At 42.6% G+C, this 17,085-nt stretch overlaps 1 protein-coding gene across 1 annotated transcript in view; it reads right to left on the bottom strand.

The window, feature by feature from the left end:
• AADAT (aminoadipate aminotransferase) overlaps nt 1-17,085 on the bottom strand; it is a 348,907-nt gene that overhangs the window by 124,977 nt on the left and 206,845 nt on the right. The window contains exon 8 of the mRNA XM_086962429.1: nt 8,102-8,184. Within this exon, the coding sequence (XP_086818555.1) occupies nt 8,102-8,184 (83 nt within the window). The remainder of the gene's footprint in view (nt 1-8,101; nt 8,185-17,085) is intronic.

Here is a 17,085-nt window from a genome sequence, read left to right as displayed (position 1 = left end):
GGCGACCGGCTGAGCATCAGCCCCTCCCCCTTGACACCGGGGGTTATTTCAGCGCCTCGCGCCTCCCGCTCCTTGGGAGACGCTTCGAAATCGGCGTTTGCTGGCGCAGGGCAGCGGGGGCAAGGACGAAGGACCACACGGCCCACAAACCAGCGGGGCGACCGGCAGAGCAGCAGCCCCTCCCGCTTGACATCGGCGGGGACTTAACCAGTAGGTCCATCCCGCCCCGCGGGACGCGCGCGGGCCAACGCCGGGCGAAGCCCGAGCAAAGGGCGGGCCGTCAGGGGCCGGAAGAGGCAGGGCCAGGCCACCTCCCTTGGCACTTTGATAAAGGACTACCGACCTGCTGAAATAAGGTAATGTGCTAACTATATAAAGCTAAGGTGACATATTGATCTCTTACCAAGACTTTGACCATATTAAGTGATGTTTTTACTGTCAAAATGACCAAACAGAAGGGGGTCACTTGATGACTTTATTATAAGGGCTGAATTGGTGCTCATGAGATACAGGCAACCAAGAGACGTCTATCTTTAGACCTTGCCCAACTCCAATCACGTCTGTCAACTGGGGGCACTCAGGATCTACTTTCTGTAGATAACCTGAGACCTTCCCCTGTGCCTTTGAGTCCGGATATAGTAGTTATAAACACCTTATCTACCTCCTCTCCGGCCATCCAGGACTTAAATGCCCCCGCCAGCAACACGCAAGGTAATTAGAGGGCTGACACCGACCGCTTTAGTACCTGAAGGAAAGAAAAATGCACCAAAATCAAACCAGGCAAAACCCAGGCGAAATATAACAGATCCCAACACAGATGTCCCAAGCAGCAACGAAGGAGCGAGTCGCAACGGAATAACGGAAGCAAGGCTGACTAACTCCATCTCCCCTCAGACTGAAGACTTCCCGGTCAATGGCCCTAAAAAAAATGTTATGGCCATTGAAATTTTAGATACTTTAATGGAAGGTTTTGAATCTAGATTAGATGACCTAATGGGGATTTTTGGAAACTTGACGTCCTATGGAAGGAAATGTCCAAGATAAATGATGTGGCAGTAAATATAAATAGGGACGGGGGAGGCACAAATGCTTTGCAACCCATGCTGGCTGGCCGAACAAGTGGCAAAACAATTTGTGATAAGGACCCGCACTCTCGAAGCGCAGCTGATCCCATGGCGCAACTCCAAGCTGTCTCTGACGATCTATGTGGGGAAGGGGGGGCATCATCATCGGCAAAAAGTGACACCAATACTAACAGAAGTGTTAGGCTGTTAACAGGGAATGTTGGTAAAAGTACCTACAAGGGAGGCACTATCCAAGTAGGTCATCTAAGCAGGGCACAAGGCCGACCAATGGCTGCGATGTTGTAAACAGAGCGTTTAGCGAGTCTAGCCCCACTAATAATCCGGATGTCTTACATCTCCCACCGGCCTCCGCCCCATATGTGATTGTTCTAAGTGGCGCTTACAGAGGGACAGAGGGAGTCCTGGTCTGATTTGCAAAATAAGTCGGTAGACTGGCTCCATAAACATAAAAATGTTGACCCACATTGAAGGGAGGATATAATCATGGCCAGGAGAGTAGGGTGGGTTGGACCCTCAAACAAATGTATAGAGGGGGACTGCATTGTCCTAAATTTTAGAAGGCCCCAGCTGATTCGTCACCTTGTATCTGTTACTGACGAGACCTTTAACCCCCGACTAACATCAGTACCCTCCCTCTGGGCTACTTTTACAAGCCACTGTTAACCCCAAATAGAGGCACTAGAACAGTTATGCCCCTATCGAATAATTACCAAGTCTTTTCTAGTTTGGATCTGCAAAATTGACCATCAAACATGCTATCTGTTGTAGATGCTAGTGATACGCCAACCCAAAACACACTAATCAGACCTAACTGCGCCCAAGGGAGGACAGATTTAGTAAAAAGTGACAATGGAGCTAGTCTGAGTGTATTGAGCTGGAACGTGGCAGGTCTCCGAACAAAACTTGATAACACAGAATGGGTAAATTCGATAAGGGAATATGACATTCTCATGTTCCAGGAAACCTGGGGCACTGAAGCTCTATATATTGAAGGTTTTCATTGTTTTAGTGTGCTATCCCAAACACCTAGGATGGGAAGACCATCGGGAGGATTGGTTATGGGGATTAACGTGGCAGCGGGGGAAATTTCAAGGTAATCGCAACTCATAGTTTAGATTATCAGGCTGTATTGTTTAAAAGAGGGATCCACTTTTATTTGATAAACTTTTATAATAACGATTTTCAGTCAGTTCCACACAAGTTTTATAAAGCTTTTCGATTTTATTTCAGATTTGGATAACCAATCTAATATGGGGACCTCTTGGGTATATTAGTGGGGGGTGATTTTAATGCTAAAATTAATGATATGGGATCTAATAAGGGAACAGCTTATTTTGCACAATCTACAAGCAGAGGTAGAGAACTCGAACGGTTGACTAAATCGCATAACTTATCCAACGTTATGGACTTGGTCGTAGGGTCAACTACGACCAATCATCCAACTTATAGGAGAAGGGAGTGTAGATCCATAATTGATTACATTTTTGTATGCCCTCTGATTGAAAAACAGTTGGTCTTTGCCGAAGTCGTACCCTCTGACTTCGGAGACCACAACCCCATTAAGGTAATGATATACACAGCCCAACGGCTGATCTTCCAGACCGAATGTGGGGCTGCAAATTTAGTAGTATCAACTGATAACTTAAGATTGTGCTGGAAGGGGGCCGATAATTCTGAAACTTTCAGGAAATTGGCAAAGGACAATAGGCCTCTCATTGATTCCTGCCTCTCATTAGAATCTCCATCAGCGCAGATAATCGAGGACTTTCGGAAGATCTGTCAGACGATCAAAACCATCCTCTCTAAACCCCCCCCTTAGGTGGCACTCATTCCTAGATGGTTTAACCACGATTGTTCCCAAGCGAATAGGAACTTACGTAGGGCAGTAGCTACCACCCCGAGGTGCTCAATAGGAGTCAAACAGGCTAGAGAGGAATATAAGGAGGCTATTAGATGTAGGAAGAATGAACTCCTGAGGGAACAATGGGACAAATTGTCCGAGGCTGCTAGTTTAAAAAATTGGTAACATCTTCTGAGCGGCGGTCAGGGAAGTCCCTTCTATGGGCCAGTCTCTGACGCCGATCAACTGTAATATTGCTAGCGACGCATGGGTTGGTAATTTTTCAGCTATTTACTCTACTCCATCTCCATGGGAATCAACCTTCAATCCAGGTAATCCAATACCTATAGACATAAGCATTTCAGAAGTAGTGGAAGCGATTAATCAGAGCTTAGGCAATAAAGCGCCGGGCCCCGACGGGCTCCCTATCGATCTAATTAAGTGGAACCCGGCCTTATGGCCCCCCCTACTTTTGAATATTTTTAATAACCTGACATTGGCAAAATTACCTGAGACTTGGGCTAAAAGTATAATAGTCCCGATCTTCAAGAAGGGAGATAGATCTCTTCCATGTAACTACCGACCTATCTCCCTAATAGACAATACCCTCGAAATCCTAGGAAGTGTCCTGTATAACAAAATTGTGGATTGGACAGAAGCAAACGACATCCTAGATCCATGCCAGTTGGGCTTTAGGGGCAAGGTAGGAACCAAGGAACAATGCCTCAACCTAAACCTAATTATTGGTAAATACGCTATCGCAAAGAGGTCCCTGTCTACATGGCTTTCATGGATCTGTCCACAGCCTTTGACCTAGTGAATAGGTCAAGGCTGTGGGCAATCCTTTTGGCTGGTGGATTGGACGAAACTATGGTACATTTTCTGGCATATTTGCATAGAGACCTCAAGGCCCAAGTAACGATTGGGGCGGGTGGAGAGGTTTCGGGGCCCATCGATATTGGCAGGGGGGTCAGACAAGGATGCGTGTTGGCCCCCCCTGCTTTTTATTATATATATCAACAGCCTCAATACCTCTGTGAAATCGGCTACTCAAGACGTTCCATATATTATTAAAGAGCCCATCCCAGTGCTGCTTCATGCAGACGATGCAGTTCTTATAGGCCATACTCCAAATTCACTGCGTCTTCTTGTCCAAAATTTTACTAATTATATGAAAAAACTAGACCTGCGGGTGAATTTTAAGAAATCTTTTTTAATGAGCAGTGGCCCGGGGAAGCGTGACATAGGCCCCATTACAATAGATGGCCAAAAACTGACCTCAGTAAGATCTTTAGTTTATTTAGGATTGGCCTTTGCTGTGAACGGTTCCTGGAGTGAGCAATTAGCTCATGACAGGAGCAAGTTCTCAAAGGCCACCAACTCGATCTTAAGCTTACCCCGTCCAAAGACCACGGGTGCGCTTTTAGCTGTACAGAAAATGTATAAACTTCAGTGCACCCCGGTGGCCACATATGGCGCCGAGATCTGGGGAACGGTCAACTGCTCAGTAATCCAGCAGGAAGAAAACAGGTTTTGCAGAAAATTATTGAACATCCCAATTTCTACCCCCAATATATATGTCACAATGAGCTCAATATTAATTTTATAACTAATTTTATTATGGCACGTCCAGCACTTATGTGGGTTGCAGTGTGGAAGAACAAAGCGGCATCCTTGACACAGCTGATTATTAAGGACTGTCTACACTGTGACAAGGGCTTAGAAATCCCATGGCTAAGTGGTGTGCTGAGTAGTTTGCGCAGTATAAATAGAGAAAGTGTTTTCCGGGATCCCATACTAGCAGCTTCAGTTGCAAAAAAGGAACTGCAGAACAGTTTGTACTCCCTGTATAATAATGAGCGGGAGACCAGGAAATCAACTGTGCGTAACTACATGGCTATTGAACAGTATTGCTATCCGCTTCACACATATTTGACCTTACCAATGAGCCACTGGGAAACGAGCCTACTGTTCCGACTAAGAGCTGGCACAATTCGATTTGCAATTTGCTTCCCACTTGGTTATAGCCCAAATTTTAATTTTAACTTGTGTTCTTGTGATGGGAGGAGTGAGCAAACTATTATGCACTTTATATTTTTCTGCAAACATTACATCAAATATTCTAAGCAGTTTTTATATCCCTATTTTAACAAAAGAAGACCAATCACCCTGGAGGCAGCGTACCGATTAACGGTAGATTTAGATGATGTTGAACTTATCTTTCGCACTGGCACTTTCCTAAAAACCGCAACAAGGGCGCGGAGATCTATGATGGACCCCTGACACCGTACGATATAATCTGCAAATTGTTTTTAATAATTATATATACTGACATGATGGACAGGTTTGCACAAGGCACTTTGGAAACCTGTATATTGAATTTTAATCTTTTGTATTAACCATTGTGATGTATTTGTGTTTTGTGTGCTTTTATGGGTACTATTGTATCCGAATAAAGTTGAACTGAACTGAACCCTTTTTTTTTTTTTTAAAGAGTTGGGGGTGACTTGTTTAACCTACTTACTTGGTAAATAGGTTTAACAATTAAAGAAGATAAACTGCTGTTAGATAAACCAATTATGTAATCAATCAGATGGGTAAGACAATATCTACATGTATTTAATATTAGTGACTAGAAGTAAACCACATTTAAATCTCATTAATAGACTCATTAATATTAGCAAATATGGTATGCTGCCATGATACAAGAAGGAGAAAATAAAAAGGATTTGCCTAGTATGTATACATGTAATACTACTAATCCCAATGACTAGCTTAAATTAACCACCAAGCGTATTTACGCCTACATTGGACATTACGGGTTCCAGGCTTTATGGTTACCTTCTCGAAGTTTGTCTAGATCCAAGCACCAGCTTATGGAATTAACTCTAGCTCAATTACTGTTAACATTATAGTATACAGGAGTACTCAACTTTTCACAGCTGTCACAGCAATGTGACGTGCTTACTTAAAGGTGAGAATATGCCAGTCTGCAAAACCCAGTTGCAAAACCACAGACTGTGGTTTCATTGTGCCACTCAGTCTGTGGGCTCTTAATTGCAACTTAGTCTCTGGGCAAAAGGGAAAGCACTGCTTTGATCAAATTAGTCCAGATATGGTGTGCCTCAGCCGGAGAACAACCCCTGCTTTGGAACCTCTAAGCATGAGCGTCACACCTGTTTTACATCCATCAAATGCTGCCAAAGTTATTAGTAAATCAAACATATTCTGATCTCCATTAAATGCTCCCCAATGCATTGGTTCTACAAGAATCCTGAAATACCTGTAGTCGGTGTAACTAGCTAACTGCCTACAAAGTTTGATGCACATTCCTCCTTTTTACTAACCACCAGCCCCTTAACAGATCTTTCCAAGCATCTGCCAAATTTTGCACAGACTCATCACACAGTGCCAAACCTATTAACAAATGAACACTGCTTGCCCCGCCTTGATGGATCTGTAAGAATTTGAAAATAAGAGTAATCTCAACATCACGTATTTCCTGAAACTGTTCCATTTTTACTAATGGTCATCCCTTTAACAAATCGTTTCAAGCTTTTGCCAAATTTTGTTGCACAGATTCATTGCAAAGTGCCAAACATAATAGGAGATGAACACTTGCTTGCCCCCCTTTATTTAAGTGACCCCTCTGAATGGATCTGCATGAATTTGAAAATAACAAGAGTAATATCAACATACACGTATTTTCTATATTCCATGCATATTTGGCAAAAACTGCCAAATCTATAAATCCGCAAATCAAGAAATGGCTTTTCAACTGACAAAATATACAAATGTCTAAACATTTTCAGGTCTACATGGCATCTTCTTCAAATGCTAATTCCCCAAAAACTACAAAAACTACGCTTTCAGGCTACAGTTATTCATTCATATCAAGTTTAATTAAAATCAGTTCAGAAGCTTAAGCTGCAAGTGCATGCAACATTTTCTATGAAACCTAATGGGAAAAGACAAATTTTTGACCCACTTCTTAACTTGTTTTTCTGCGTGAAACTATATGACATTTGGCATGCTGGCCCTTAGTTAACTACACTAAGCAAGGGCCAAATTTGGAGCAGATCAGGTGATTGGGGGAAGTGGCTATAGGCTAATCCAAAAATTCCTTTTCATTTGAAAGTGTGGCTGAAACATAAGTACACAGTGCCAACTGCCACTGTGTGTTTATGTATAGGTCTGTATATATTTACACTGAAAAAACAAAGTTTAAAGGGATGTAGTAGTGATAAGATCTTAATTTAAGTTACAATAAACCCAGAAATTCTGTGGGAAAAAAAGCAAAGGTTAAAGTGACATTATAGCAGAGTATTGGAATAAGATAACAACAATAAAAGATTAAATACTGAAATTCACATGTCATAGTTTTTTGAGCTAACTATTGCTTTTGACCTCAGCGAGGAGATCACTCAAAACATGTTAAATGATATCCTTGATGGCAGCTTTGATCTCATCTCAAATTACATAATTGATGACATCACTCATTGTGACTGTGTCTGTTAGGGCTCGTGGATATGAATCAATTTAACACCTATGGCTAATTTCCTCTCACGCGTCTGTTCTAAATAAACCCCCCCTGCTGATACACTGCTGTGCTCGTGAGTGCTGTTTTCCTGAACCCGGCTGGGTATTGCTAGGAATTCGGAGCTGACATATGAACGCGGACACCATCGCGGCAAAGCACACACTTGCAGAGTGACTCGTCTTTATGGTGTAAATCGGAGCATTGATATATATATATATACATATATATATACACATACACACACAGACACACACGGATGCATACTAAAGTGTGTCTATAGTCTAGCCTGAGCCCTTAAGATGCAAAGTGCTATGTTGCAGAATGATATAGCTAACATTCTGGTATAAAAAAACATACACATGTGAGAGTCTGAATTCTGTATTTCGAGATCAAAGGGCAGCCTGAGGACTCTTGATAAATGCTTTGAAAACAGATCAACTATCTGACAATTCTAATATAAACACAGGTAGCATGGGTATCACATGCAATGGTCACCCACCTTACAGGTTAGGCACCAACAGTGTTTAACACAAAGACTGAGAAGAGATTTTACTCTCAATATTGAAAGGTTTTAATGACACATTGCTCTTGTACTAATAACCGATTACATTATGCAGTGCTGTCCATTTAACATACCCAGAGGAGAGAATTTTAGACATGGAGTCTGTCCTGATGACTCGACCATCAACGTCCATTGAGAGAAATGTTGGTGCCCAAGGCTAAAGAGGGAGTGGAAAAGTTGTGTTTATTAAAGCGTTAGATTAACGATTCACAATACAACAAACTGGCAATGTTAAAGCATTCAATTAACGTTCCTAACAGAGATCAATCAAACATTTTCTTCTCGCCTACATCTAGAAGGACATCTGACCTTTCCCACTGATGGTCACATTTTGCTCCACAGTCTTTGCAACAGAACTGTTTGGAGCCTAAAGGCTTTATGTACCAGCGGCAGATCTGGCTAACAACTATAGTTCATGGTCTTAGAAGGGATGGCATTTTCATGGTGTTTTGAGGGTGAGTTTTCTTCTACTTTTTGGTTTATAAGTTTTTACATGTGAAATGGGAATGTTCAAATAAGACTGGCAGATACAGTGGACATGGTCAATTCTGAAGCAGTGGTATTGTGAGGCACAGGCTACACTGAGGAAAAGAGGAACTGAAGGAGGAGGTGTGTGAATGAAATAAACTACCTGTTGAAACTCTAAGAAAGAGGAAGAAACCCGAGGCTAAGGGTACAGGAAAATTTGAAATGGAAATCAGTTCAGCGGCATGTGTATACAAAACTCCACGTGTACACATTTCTTAAGGAAATGCTTTTCGTTTTACAGCTTAATTCCAGTTAGACAGCACTGAGGTGCGACACATGATTGTCATAAATACATAATTTTAACACTCTAGTTCTTCGTTACAATACTGGTGATATTTCAGAACACTGGGAATCAGTCAATCAAGTTTATTGTATTAATCACCAAGATTACAATAAAAATAAACATCTCAGAATCTTAAAACCAGCATTTTGTTAAAGTTACTAAAATATACTAGACAATTTCCTATGATTATTGAAGCAAGGACTAAATATTGCGTCAATTTAATAATACAGTTGCAGGCTTTGATAGTAAAACAATATTTAACAGCCTCTGAAATTGATCTTATTTTTGCACAATAAAAATAAATTGTAAATAAAATCTTCTTAAGTGCAAAGTTTTGGGCGAATATAAAGTATGTGCCTAAGGGTTTCCTTTTTGTAACCATAAAGTCATCAGGTGATCTTTCATTGCAAGTGTCAATTACAGGACCCCTCTAATTCATGGATGGGTATATAAAGCATTATTCATCTTAAATATTTCAATGTTATCATATCATGCAATCTGGAGCTACTGTATTCCTGGAGTGTCGCCAAATAGGATTCTGATACCAGGTCCATATGTTTATATTTCTTTAATGAGGCAACATCATTTTCGCTCTGACTAGTGAGTACGGTCCTTCGGGAGCTCTTTCAGCCATTTGATTTAGCTTAGCCAGAGTTCCAAAATCAAGTAAATCATTGTTTTCTATTTCCTTAATTAATGATCCATGTTCAGTTCTGTGTCCTTAATTTTTTTTAAAGTTTCAAATAAATTAAGGATTTTAAGGTGGGTTGGTCGGCCCCAACACGATCACTTAAGGAATCCAGCGTACTCCCATTATGGAATGTTAATAGAGGTTTGTGCTTCAGCTACAACCTGTCACAAAGTGGTGTGTCTATTCAAAGATGTGGTACTTGTTGGATGATCTGCATGGAGAGTTTATTAAGATGGTCTATAATCTTTCCATTTAGGATAGGCAAAGCAGAAAGTAATAAAGGGATTACTTTCAACTGTAATGCTTTAAAAGATGAATCAATTACTTTACCTCTGAATAGTTTAGCGAATCTCATTATCAAATTAGTGATGTTGGTGGATTTGAACTGTCTAGTTGATAAATGATTAGTCTGAGACAGTCTAGGGTTGATCGAGACACCAAGGTAATCGTATTGATTGACTGTTTTGATTATAGCATCCCCTAGTGCCCAAGAAGTTTTCCTAGAATACTTTCAAAATACCATAACCTTTGTTTTTGATTGTTTTGCTGTTAATCCGGAAATCGACACAGTGCCTGTCAACGCTGCAAGAAACTACGCATCAAGTGATCACGTCTAAAGAACACCAATGCAGCTCAGCTCGACGTTGCTGTATCGATCACCGGCGCATCCCGGATTTCCATACATCGCACCTGTGAGGCAAATTGTAACGACGCATCGCCTGGGAAGCGGAACCGTCACAAAGAATTGGCGCATCGCTCCCAATAGAGACCGGAATCGACGCAACCCTTCCTCTGTGTGCAGCGGGACTGTCGCATCACCTCCCCAGGGTCTCAGGAGTTGACACATCTCTTTGATTCCGACTCTGCAGGTGTTTGGCCATGTGGATTTTGACCCAACTACAGATACTTTGTGTAAAAGGCACGCATCCATAGTTTTCTATAGTACAAGTTCTTGAAACCTTTTGAAAGTCATATTTTTAACTGTTTATGTTGGATTTTTGTGGTTTTGTCTTGTGAAGTTTAGATAAAGATATTTTATTTTTCTAAACTTGTGTGGTGCCCATTTGTGGTGTTATCACTGTGTTACTGTGAGTGTTGGTACATATATGTTACACATTGCCTTTGGGATAAACGTGTCTGCTAGTGTCAGGCTACTGAGGGGGTGAGCTGGGGTTATCTAAAGTGTGTATCCCCCTTACCCTGACCAGAAGCAAGGATCCTTATTTGGACAAAGGTACCTACACCTGCCAACTAGAGACTCCCATTTCTAACAGGAGCGTTGGTCAGTTTCATTCAGTTTCATTCAGACATACACATACGTACACGCACACACACACAAAGACAGACATCTTTGTTTTTAATATGTTTCCATTTTTATTTTTATTGAGGGAGGAGTCGCCCCCAAACCCTTTAATTAATATATACATTATCAAAGTTTTTTATTTGTATTCAGGAAAATAACGGTAAGTTTGAGCTAAATTTCGTTTTTTGTAAAATATGATTTGGAAATGTAATTTTTGGAAAAAGGGGTTATGGCATGCTACCGACATTTAAAAAGAGGCTGACATGGCTGAGTAGCCAACAGGGCAGACTGGTTGTATGTTGGAGCAACGAGTTCCGCAATCACGACTTCCCTAACAAAGCGGTCGCAACCACGACCTCGTCTAAACCACGACTTTTTTTTACCACATATTCCTTTACCACGTTTTTTCATGGTAAAGGAATTCTTTTTTAAAAAAAAATGCTTTATATCCAGTTTCTCGATTCCCCCACCCCTTAAAAAGAATTACACCCACCCTATAAATAAACACGATTACCCACACACACTTTGTTCAGAATGTTTCCCGTTCTCGTCGGCAGGCTTCATAGTGAGCTGATGACCCTATTGAACCACACGTCAAAGCGCTCCAAAGTTGTGTGATTGCAATACAACCCACTACGTAAATTCATCTAACTGCAACTCCCTCCTTTGACAATGATGTGATCCTGGACCAAACACTCTGGGCAAGAGTCTCAAAGAAAATGCATCAAAGGAAATGCTGCTGGCGCTTTTCGTACATCATTTCCCACAACCTGCGGGTCCCAGTCACGTTATTCCCTTATAGCGCTTGAGTACTTGTGATGTTTAAGAGATGTACGAAAAATATGAAATAAACACATACAATGTTTAATCAATTTTCGCCTAAAGGTGCTGTCTTACCTGCTACGTAGGTGACGGCCCCTGCCTGAAAGATTAGCAGAGCTCTGCAGATTAAAGCCAGCATCCTTCTGCAGATTCGCTCCTCATCCCCAGAACAATCACAAGCCGGAATAATCTGAGCTGTTGATGAATTTAACACGTTTTCTCTCGGCACTGAACAAGACAACTGTATCTTCACACAAGCATCTTGTTCCAGCATCCGCGCCTTAAAAATCTTGTGACTGTACTTCGCAAGGCCAGTTCTTTTACCTTATAAATGAACAGAATCAATGGTTGCTTCCGCTGTCTCGGGAGAGCAGCTGAGATACTTGGCTCATTTTCCTGAAAGGCGAACAAAAAGGACGACAAATCGCAATTACAGTATCTGAGCAGCATCGCTTCGAGTGGGTGGTAATCCCGGCACGAGGCAGGCCTCTTCGCATTGGCGTTTCACATGTGTATATATAATTTCATAAATTGATGGCGAAGATGAGAGGCGGGCGGTTGATCGTGGAGTCCACAATGAAGGGTGGCACGTACAAATACAGATAAACCCCCCCTTGACCAGGGGCGTAGCTAGAGCTTGTGGCGCCCGGGGCTATCCCTCAGATTGCCGCCCCCTTGGGGGGGGGGGGGGGAGGAGGAGGGGTGCTGGGGTAAAAGGATGGCGAGCACTTGAAAGAGGTCCGAGAGACATGTAATATCGCCGCTCATAGTTCTTCGTCATACGCGCTGTCGGGCTCTCATCACACCATTGATCAATGAAGTCTCAGGCTATGCAACTCCTTTAAACCCATCAGCCACTCATTGCTTTAGGCAGAGCAGCTCCTAAAACTGACTTTGCAATGGATCACTAATGGGCAGTATAATCAGCTCCTTAAATTTCAAGGCAAAAGCATGGATCAATATCTCAATAATGCTCAAAGTGAGAACGAAAATATATACACCTTTCTGAAGAAGGGCCATAAAAAACACTAAAGGTAATCCATGTCAGAAATGCAGTTCCTGTTTACAGCACAGAACACTGTGTCAACGGCGCAGATGTTTACATTTCATCTTTCATTACATGAGACTATTTTCTATTTTTCAATTTATGAGCTATATCGTTCCTAGACAACAAATGAACTTCTTTTCAAATAAGGCATCCTGTACCTTTCTTCTGACTAATAGAATTGAGTCTACACACAATTATTATAAAATAAGATTGAAGTAGAACATAAATAAGTCCCACAGGACTATTGATGGAATATAATACAATTACCCTGCTTCTCGTTGGCATATAAGGTTCTCCATGTCCTGTTCACACAGAAACAGAATAGGGGCACCTCTGGGGAGTATAAAGTTGTATACTGTTTATGGTGCATGTTTTACATGAGATCTCTATCATTGTGTATATGTGGAAGAATACTACTGGATAAGCTCAGAGACACCCCTGCCTGCTACTGTACTGGGTGAAAGATAGGGCAAACAGACTGGGGTCAGCACTAGGGAGTACTGTGTGTGCATGCTACTTATGGAGCATGTTCTACATGAGATCTCTCAAAACAAAGGTACCATTTAGTGTGTATGGAAAAATGCTACTGGCTAAGCTCTGAGTCACTCCTGCCTGCAGCTGCCCTTGGAGGAAGAAGGTTCACACAGAATGGAAGTATGCCTCTAAATAAGAGTGTCATGGTAGACGTACCATGTAGTAGGTATGGGTTAATGATAATGGCAAGGCTGAGAGACATCCCTAACTATCACTACCTTGATACAAAGAAGTTGGAAAAAGAATTGGACACCATAGGGGAGTCGTGTGTGTGTGTACAGCATATGGTGCACGCCTCTACATGAGTTCTCTCACAGCAGAGGTACCATCTAGTATGTATGGAATCTCATACATTATTGTGCTTTATGCATCGTCATGCATTCATTGGAAATGCATGATAATTAACTTTATCCAGTGCATTTTCAACACCCTACCCTTTGTCAGACACAGTCCCACCTTCTTTGCATGTGCTGCCCCACCACACTTAGTCTCAGCAAACATGGTTCCTCGAAAGCAGATCAGAATTGAAGGCGGTATGACATAGTGTGCCTAATAGAGAATCTTGTGTGAAACATACCTCATCAGTAACAAACATCTTATCTAACAGTCAGAATGCCCAAAGGCTTGAATGCTTGCTTTACAACTGCAGATGTTACAGTCCACATTTAAAAAGGACTCCATTAATCCCTGCTCCTAAAGCAAAACCTTTCCACATTTTCAAAATCACACATCCAGACACAATGAATCATACGTTAGTGCATAGAAAATTTTACATAAGGCAAAGACCACCAAACGTTGTAAGATTCATATGCCACCCATGCTGGTAGGCACTTTTTAAGAGTGCTGGGTCTGGAGAAGAACAGACTCAGAACATAACACAGTGTTTAGGATCGACGTTAATAAAAATGTATTTCTTACCCAAACAAACCTTTCTTAGCAACATCAAAATAGAAAGACTGAGAAAAAAACACATTATTTTCTAAATGTACCATGCAGCTCTTAGATAGCAGTTCATAGCTCACTGTTCTAGATTACGAATGTAACTTCTGAACTACACAGCAACAACAGAATCTCTGTGACAAAAGCAGTAACCCACAGAGCTGTGCCCATAAAATAGAATTCTTTGATATGCATGGCACAGGTCCTTTGCAGCAAGCGTATTACAGTATTGCCAAGTACCACGCATCAGGGGTTGGACTAAGGCGTTTTAGTACTGATGTCTACATCACCGCACTAAAATGTGTTAGTCACGCATACTATAGCTCCTGGAAGAATTACAACATGTCACTTCATATTATGATAAAAGCAGCCACTGCCAGCACCTGCTGCGCTACTAGTTGTCCTACGCCGCAATTAGGAGCTTATAACTGACTACGCTTTGGCTGTTAGAGAGTAGCAGTGTACAGTGTCAAAACTTCTCTAAAAACACACATATACTTCTGTTCTGCAGCTTAAATACATTTGCACCAGGCCCGGCCCTCCACCTGGTTGTCTGGTGTCACTGCAGAACATAAACACAGCCAGGATCCGGCACTTGTACCATCAACAGAAAGCCTGCAACGATAATCCAAGCCAGTGGCTGATTTTTGGTTTGTTTTCCTGTTACCATGCTCACCACGCAAACAGCATTGTGAGACTCTCACAGCGTACTCTCTATGATTGTGCTGCTGGCAGGCAGCTTGCACTGGAACAGTGTGGGGGAATTTTTCTGTTGTGAACAGCCCCGATTCTGCCCTATGGACAGTTTGCCTAAAGATAGCAAGCAACTTAGCCATCACCAGCGCCTGGCCTTCGAACACGAAGTGGTCCCTGTAGACCGTCCAGTGGGCAGTGGTGGGCACAGTTTAAAAAGGTCACTGCTAACTAGTACTTAGGAGCACCTAGAGTAACAGCAAGGGACAGTGACTAAGAGTAGCCTTGCCTGGCAGGCCTTGGGCCTGTAGGTAACCTCAGCAATGTCTGCAGACCGGTCCACCACACTGGGTTTCACCACGCACTCTGCCGGCTTTGCCCGGCAGCACCTTCAGGATACTACAGGTGATTTCAGCGCACCTGATCACTTGCCAAGCCACGGGAGCAGAGAGGTGGCGCAGACCAGCTTCAAGGTAAGTTTTTTCCTTTGCATCTCCCAGGGTTATACCTGAACAAGTGCCAACTCTGAGAAACCCAACATGAACCAACGGAAGACGCAGTGCGTCTCTGCAAACCTGAGAACCACAAGTATTATGGGAAACAATTCTGTTATCGGCGCCCTGTTTCTATCCACAACAAAGGGCAGTGCCAAGTGCGAACAAAGGGACTGATTGCCGGAGATTCACACGCACAAAGGCAGGATCGAACCCTGGCCGGTTCTTCTGAGACAAAGGCCGTCTGTCTTTCAGAGCAAGAGTTTCGATACATTTCTAATTTAGCAAACAATAAAAATTATTTCCTTGCAGTTATGATTGAGTGCTGGAAGCTTCACGGAACTGCTTTCGGGGAATAATGACATGTTTGCTCTCGTGGCTTTTATCATTTCATAACATGATTAGTATTGCGATGCGCCACACGGTCAAAGAATGCAGTGGCACTGGAGTGAGAGCAGGGCACTACAGGAAGAGAGATGGCAAACCAAGGCCAGCTGCTTTAATGAAAGTAAATGCCAACATTTTAACATTTAATTATGAATTTAAACCGTTATGTTCAGTGATTTAGTTCCTATTTAGAATGCAAGTATTCATCTTGCATAATTACATACCCTAAAAGTATTAGCTATTTGAACGATGTAAGTAAAAAGAAATGCAGTGCTCTCCTGCTACTTATAAATCATCCCTAACTTTCACTGCTTTCAAATGTCACCAGCCGCCCCTGAGGGGTAGGGTCCACGTGTCTTTGCTGTTTGTCAAAGGAAGGTGCAGTGGGTTTTTGAGCCTTTGTGTAAATGCTCCTTGTCACTCTGCTCCCTGTTGTGACCCTCGTCGTGCAAATGCTAAGCAAGTGCTTATGTGCCTTCTTCTCTGCATTGCCGAGAAATTATGAAGTGTGTGTAGAGATGCCGCCCTACAACGACTGATGCACCATCTGTATGCCAGTGCCCGTCCCTCCATGTGCATACAGCGGAGGTCAAGTGCCCCTCTCTGCGATCCCTGCTCCTTGGCCTCCATCTGAATGCCGCGCTTACCCTCATTTTATCAAATTATCCAAGGGTTAAGCACACTGACTTACATTTTTTACAAGTGGAGCAGCAATTCGATTTTGTCCCGCATTCAAATCCAGCCGCCCGGGGATGATTCAGACCGAGTCTCAGGTTACTGGACGTCACCACGTGCGTTGGTGCGCGCATTGCGTTACAGGACAGTGTACAAGTCTGCTATAGGCGGGATCTGCTGCATGATAAATGTTTGCAGGGCCGTCATTGGTAGCGCTTTTACGCGCTACGACGGCCCGGGACCCAAACTTGAAGCCTTAGGTGCACTTTTAAAATAAGCTTAGGTGGTGCGTGCAATGCAGTAAGTAGCATTTATACACACTGGCCCATCAAGGCTTATTTATGCTGCGCAATGCACTTTGGCTGTCAATGATGATTACTGTTGTGTTCATTTCATTATGATGCTGCTGAGGCGCCGCCCGGCCACCCCCAAAATAGTGCCGCCTGGGGCGGACCGCCCCCCCCGCCCCCCCTTAGCTACGCGGCTGCCCTTGACAGCCCTGACGTGCGCATTCCCTGTAACGCTGTTGTGGTTTATGTAAGTCGTTGTAAAGGATTTCGTTATTAATGAAGGTAGTTGTAAATGAAGTCGTGGTAAAGTGTATGGTCGTTGTTCGGGACTCGTGGTTCAGGTCATTCATTATTCATACTTTGTTGTTAAG

This window comes from Lissotriton vulgaris, chromosome 3_1 (genome assembly GCF_964263255.1).
Source record: "Lissotriton vulgaris chromosome 3_1, aLisVul1.2, whole genome shotgun sequence".
Lineage (NCBI taxonomy): Eukaryota > Metazoa > Chordata > Amphibia > Caudata > Salamandridae > Lissotriton > Lissotriton vulgaris.
This window is presented reverse-complemented; position numbering and strand designations above follow the sequence as displayed.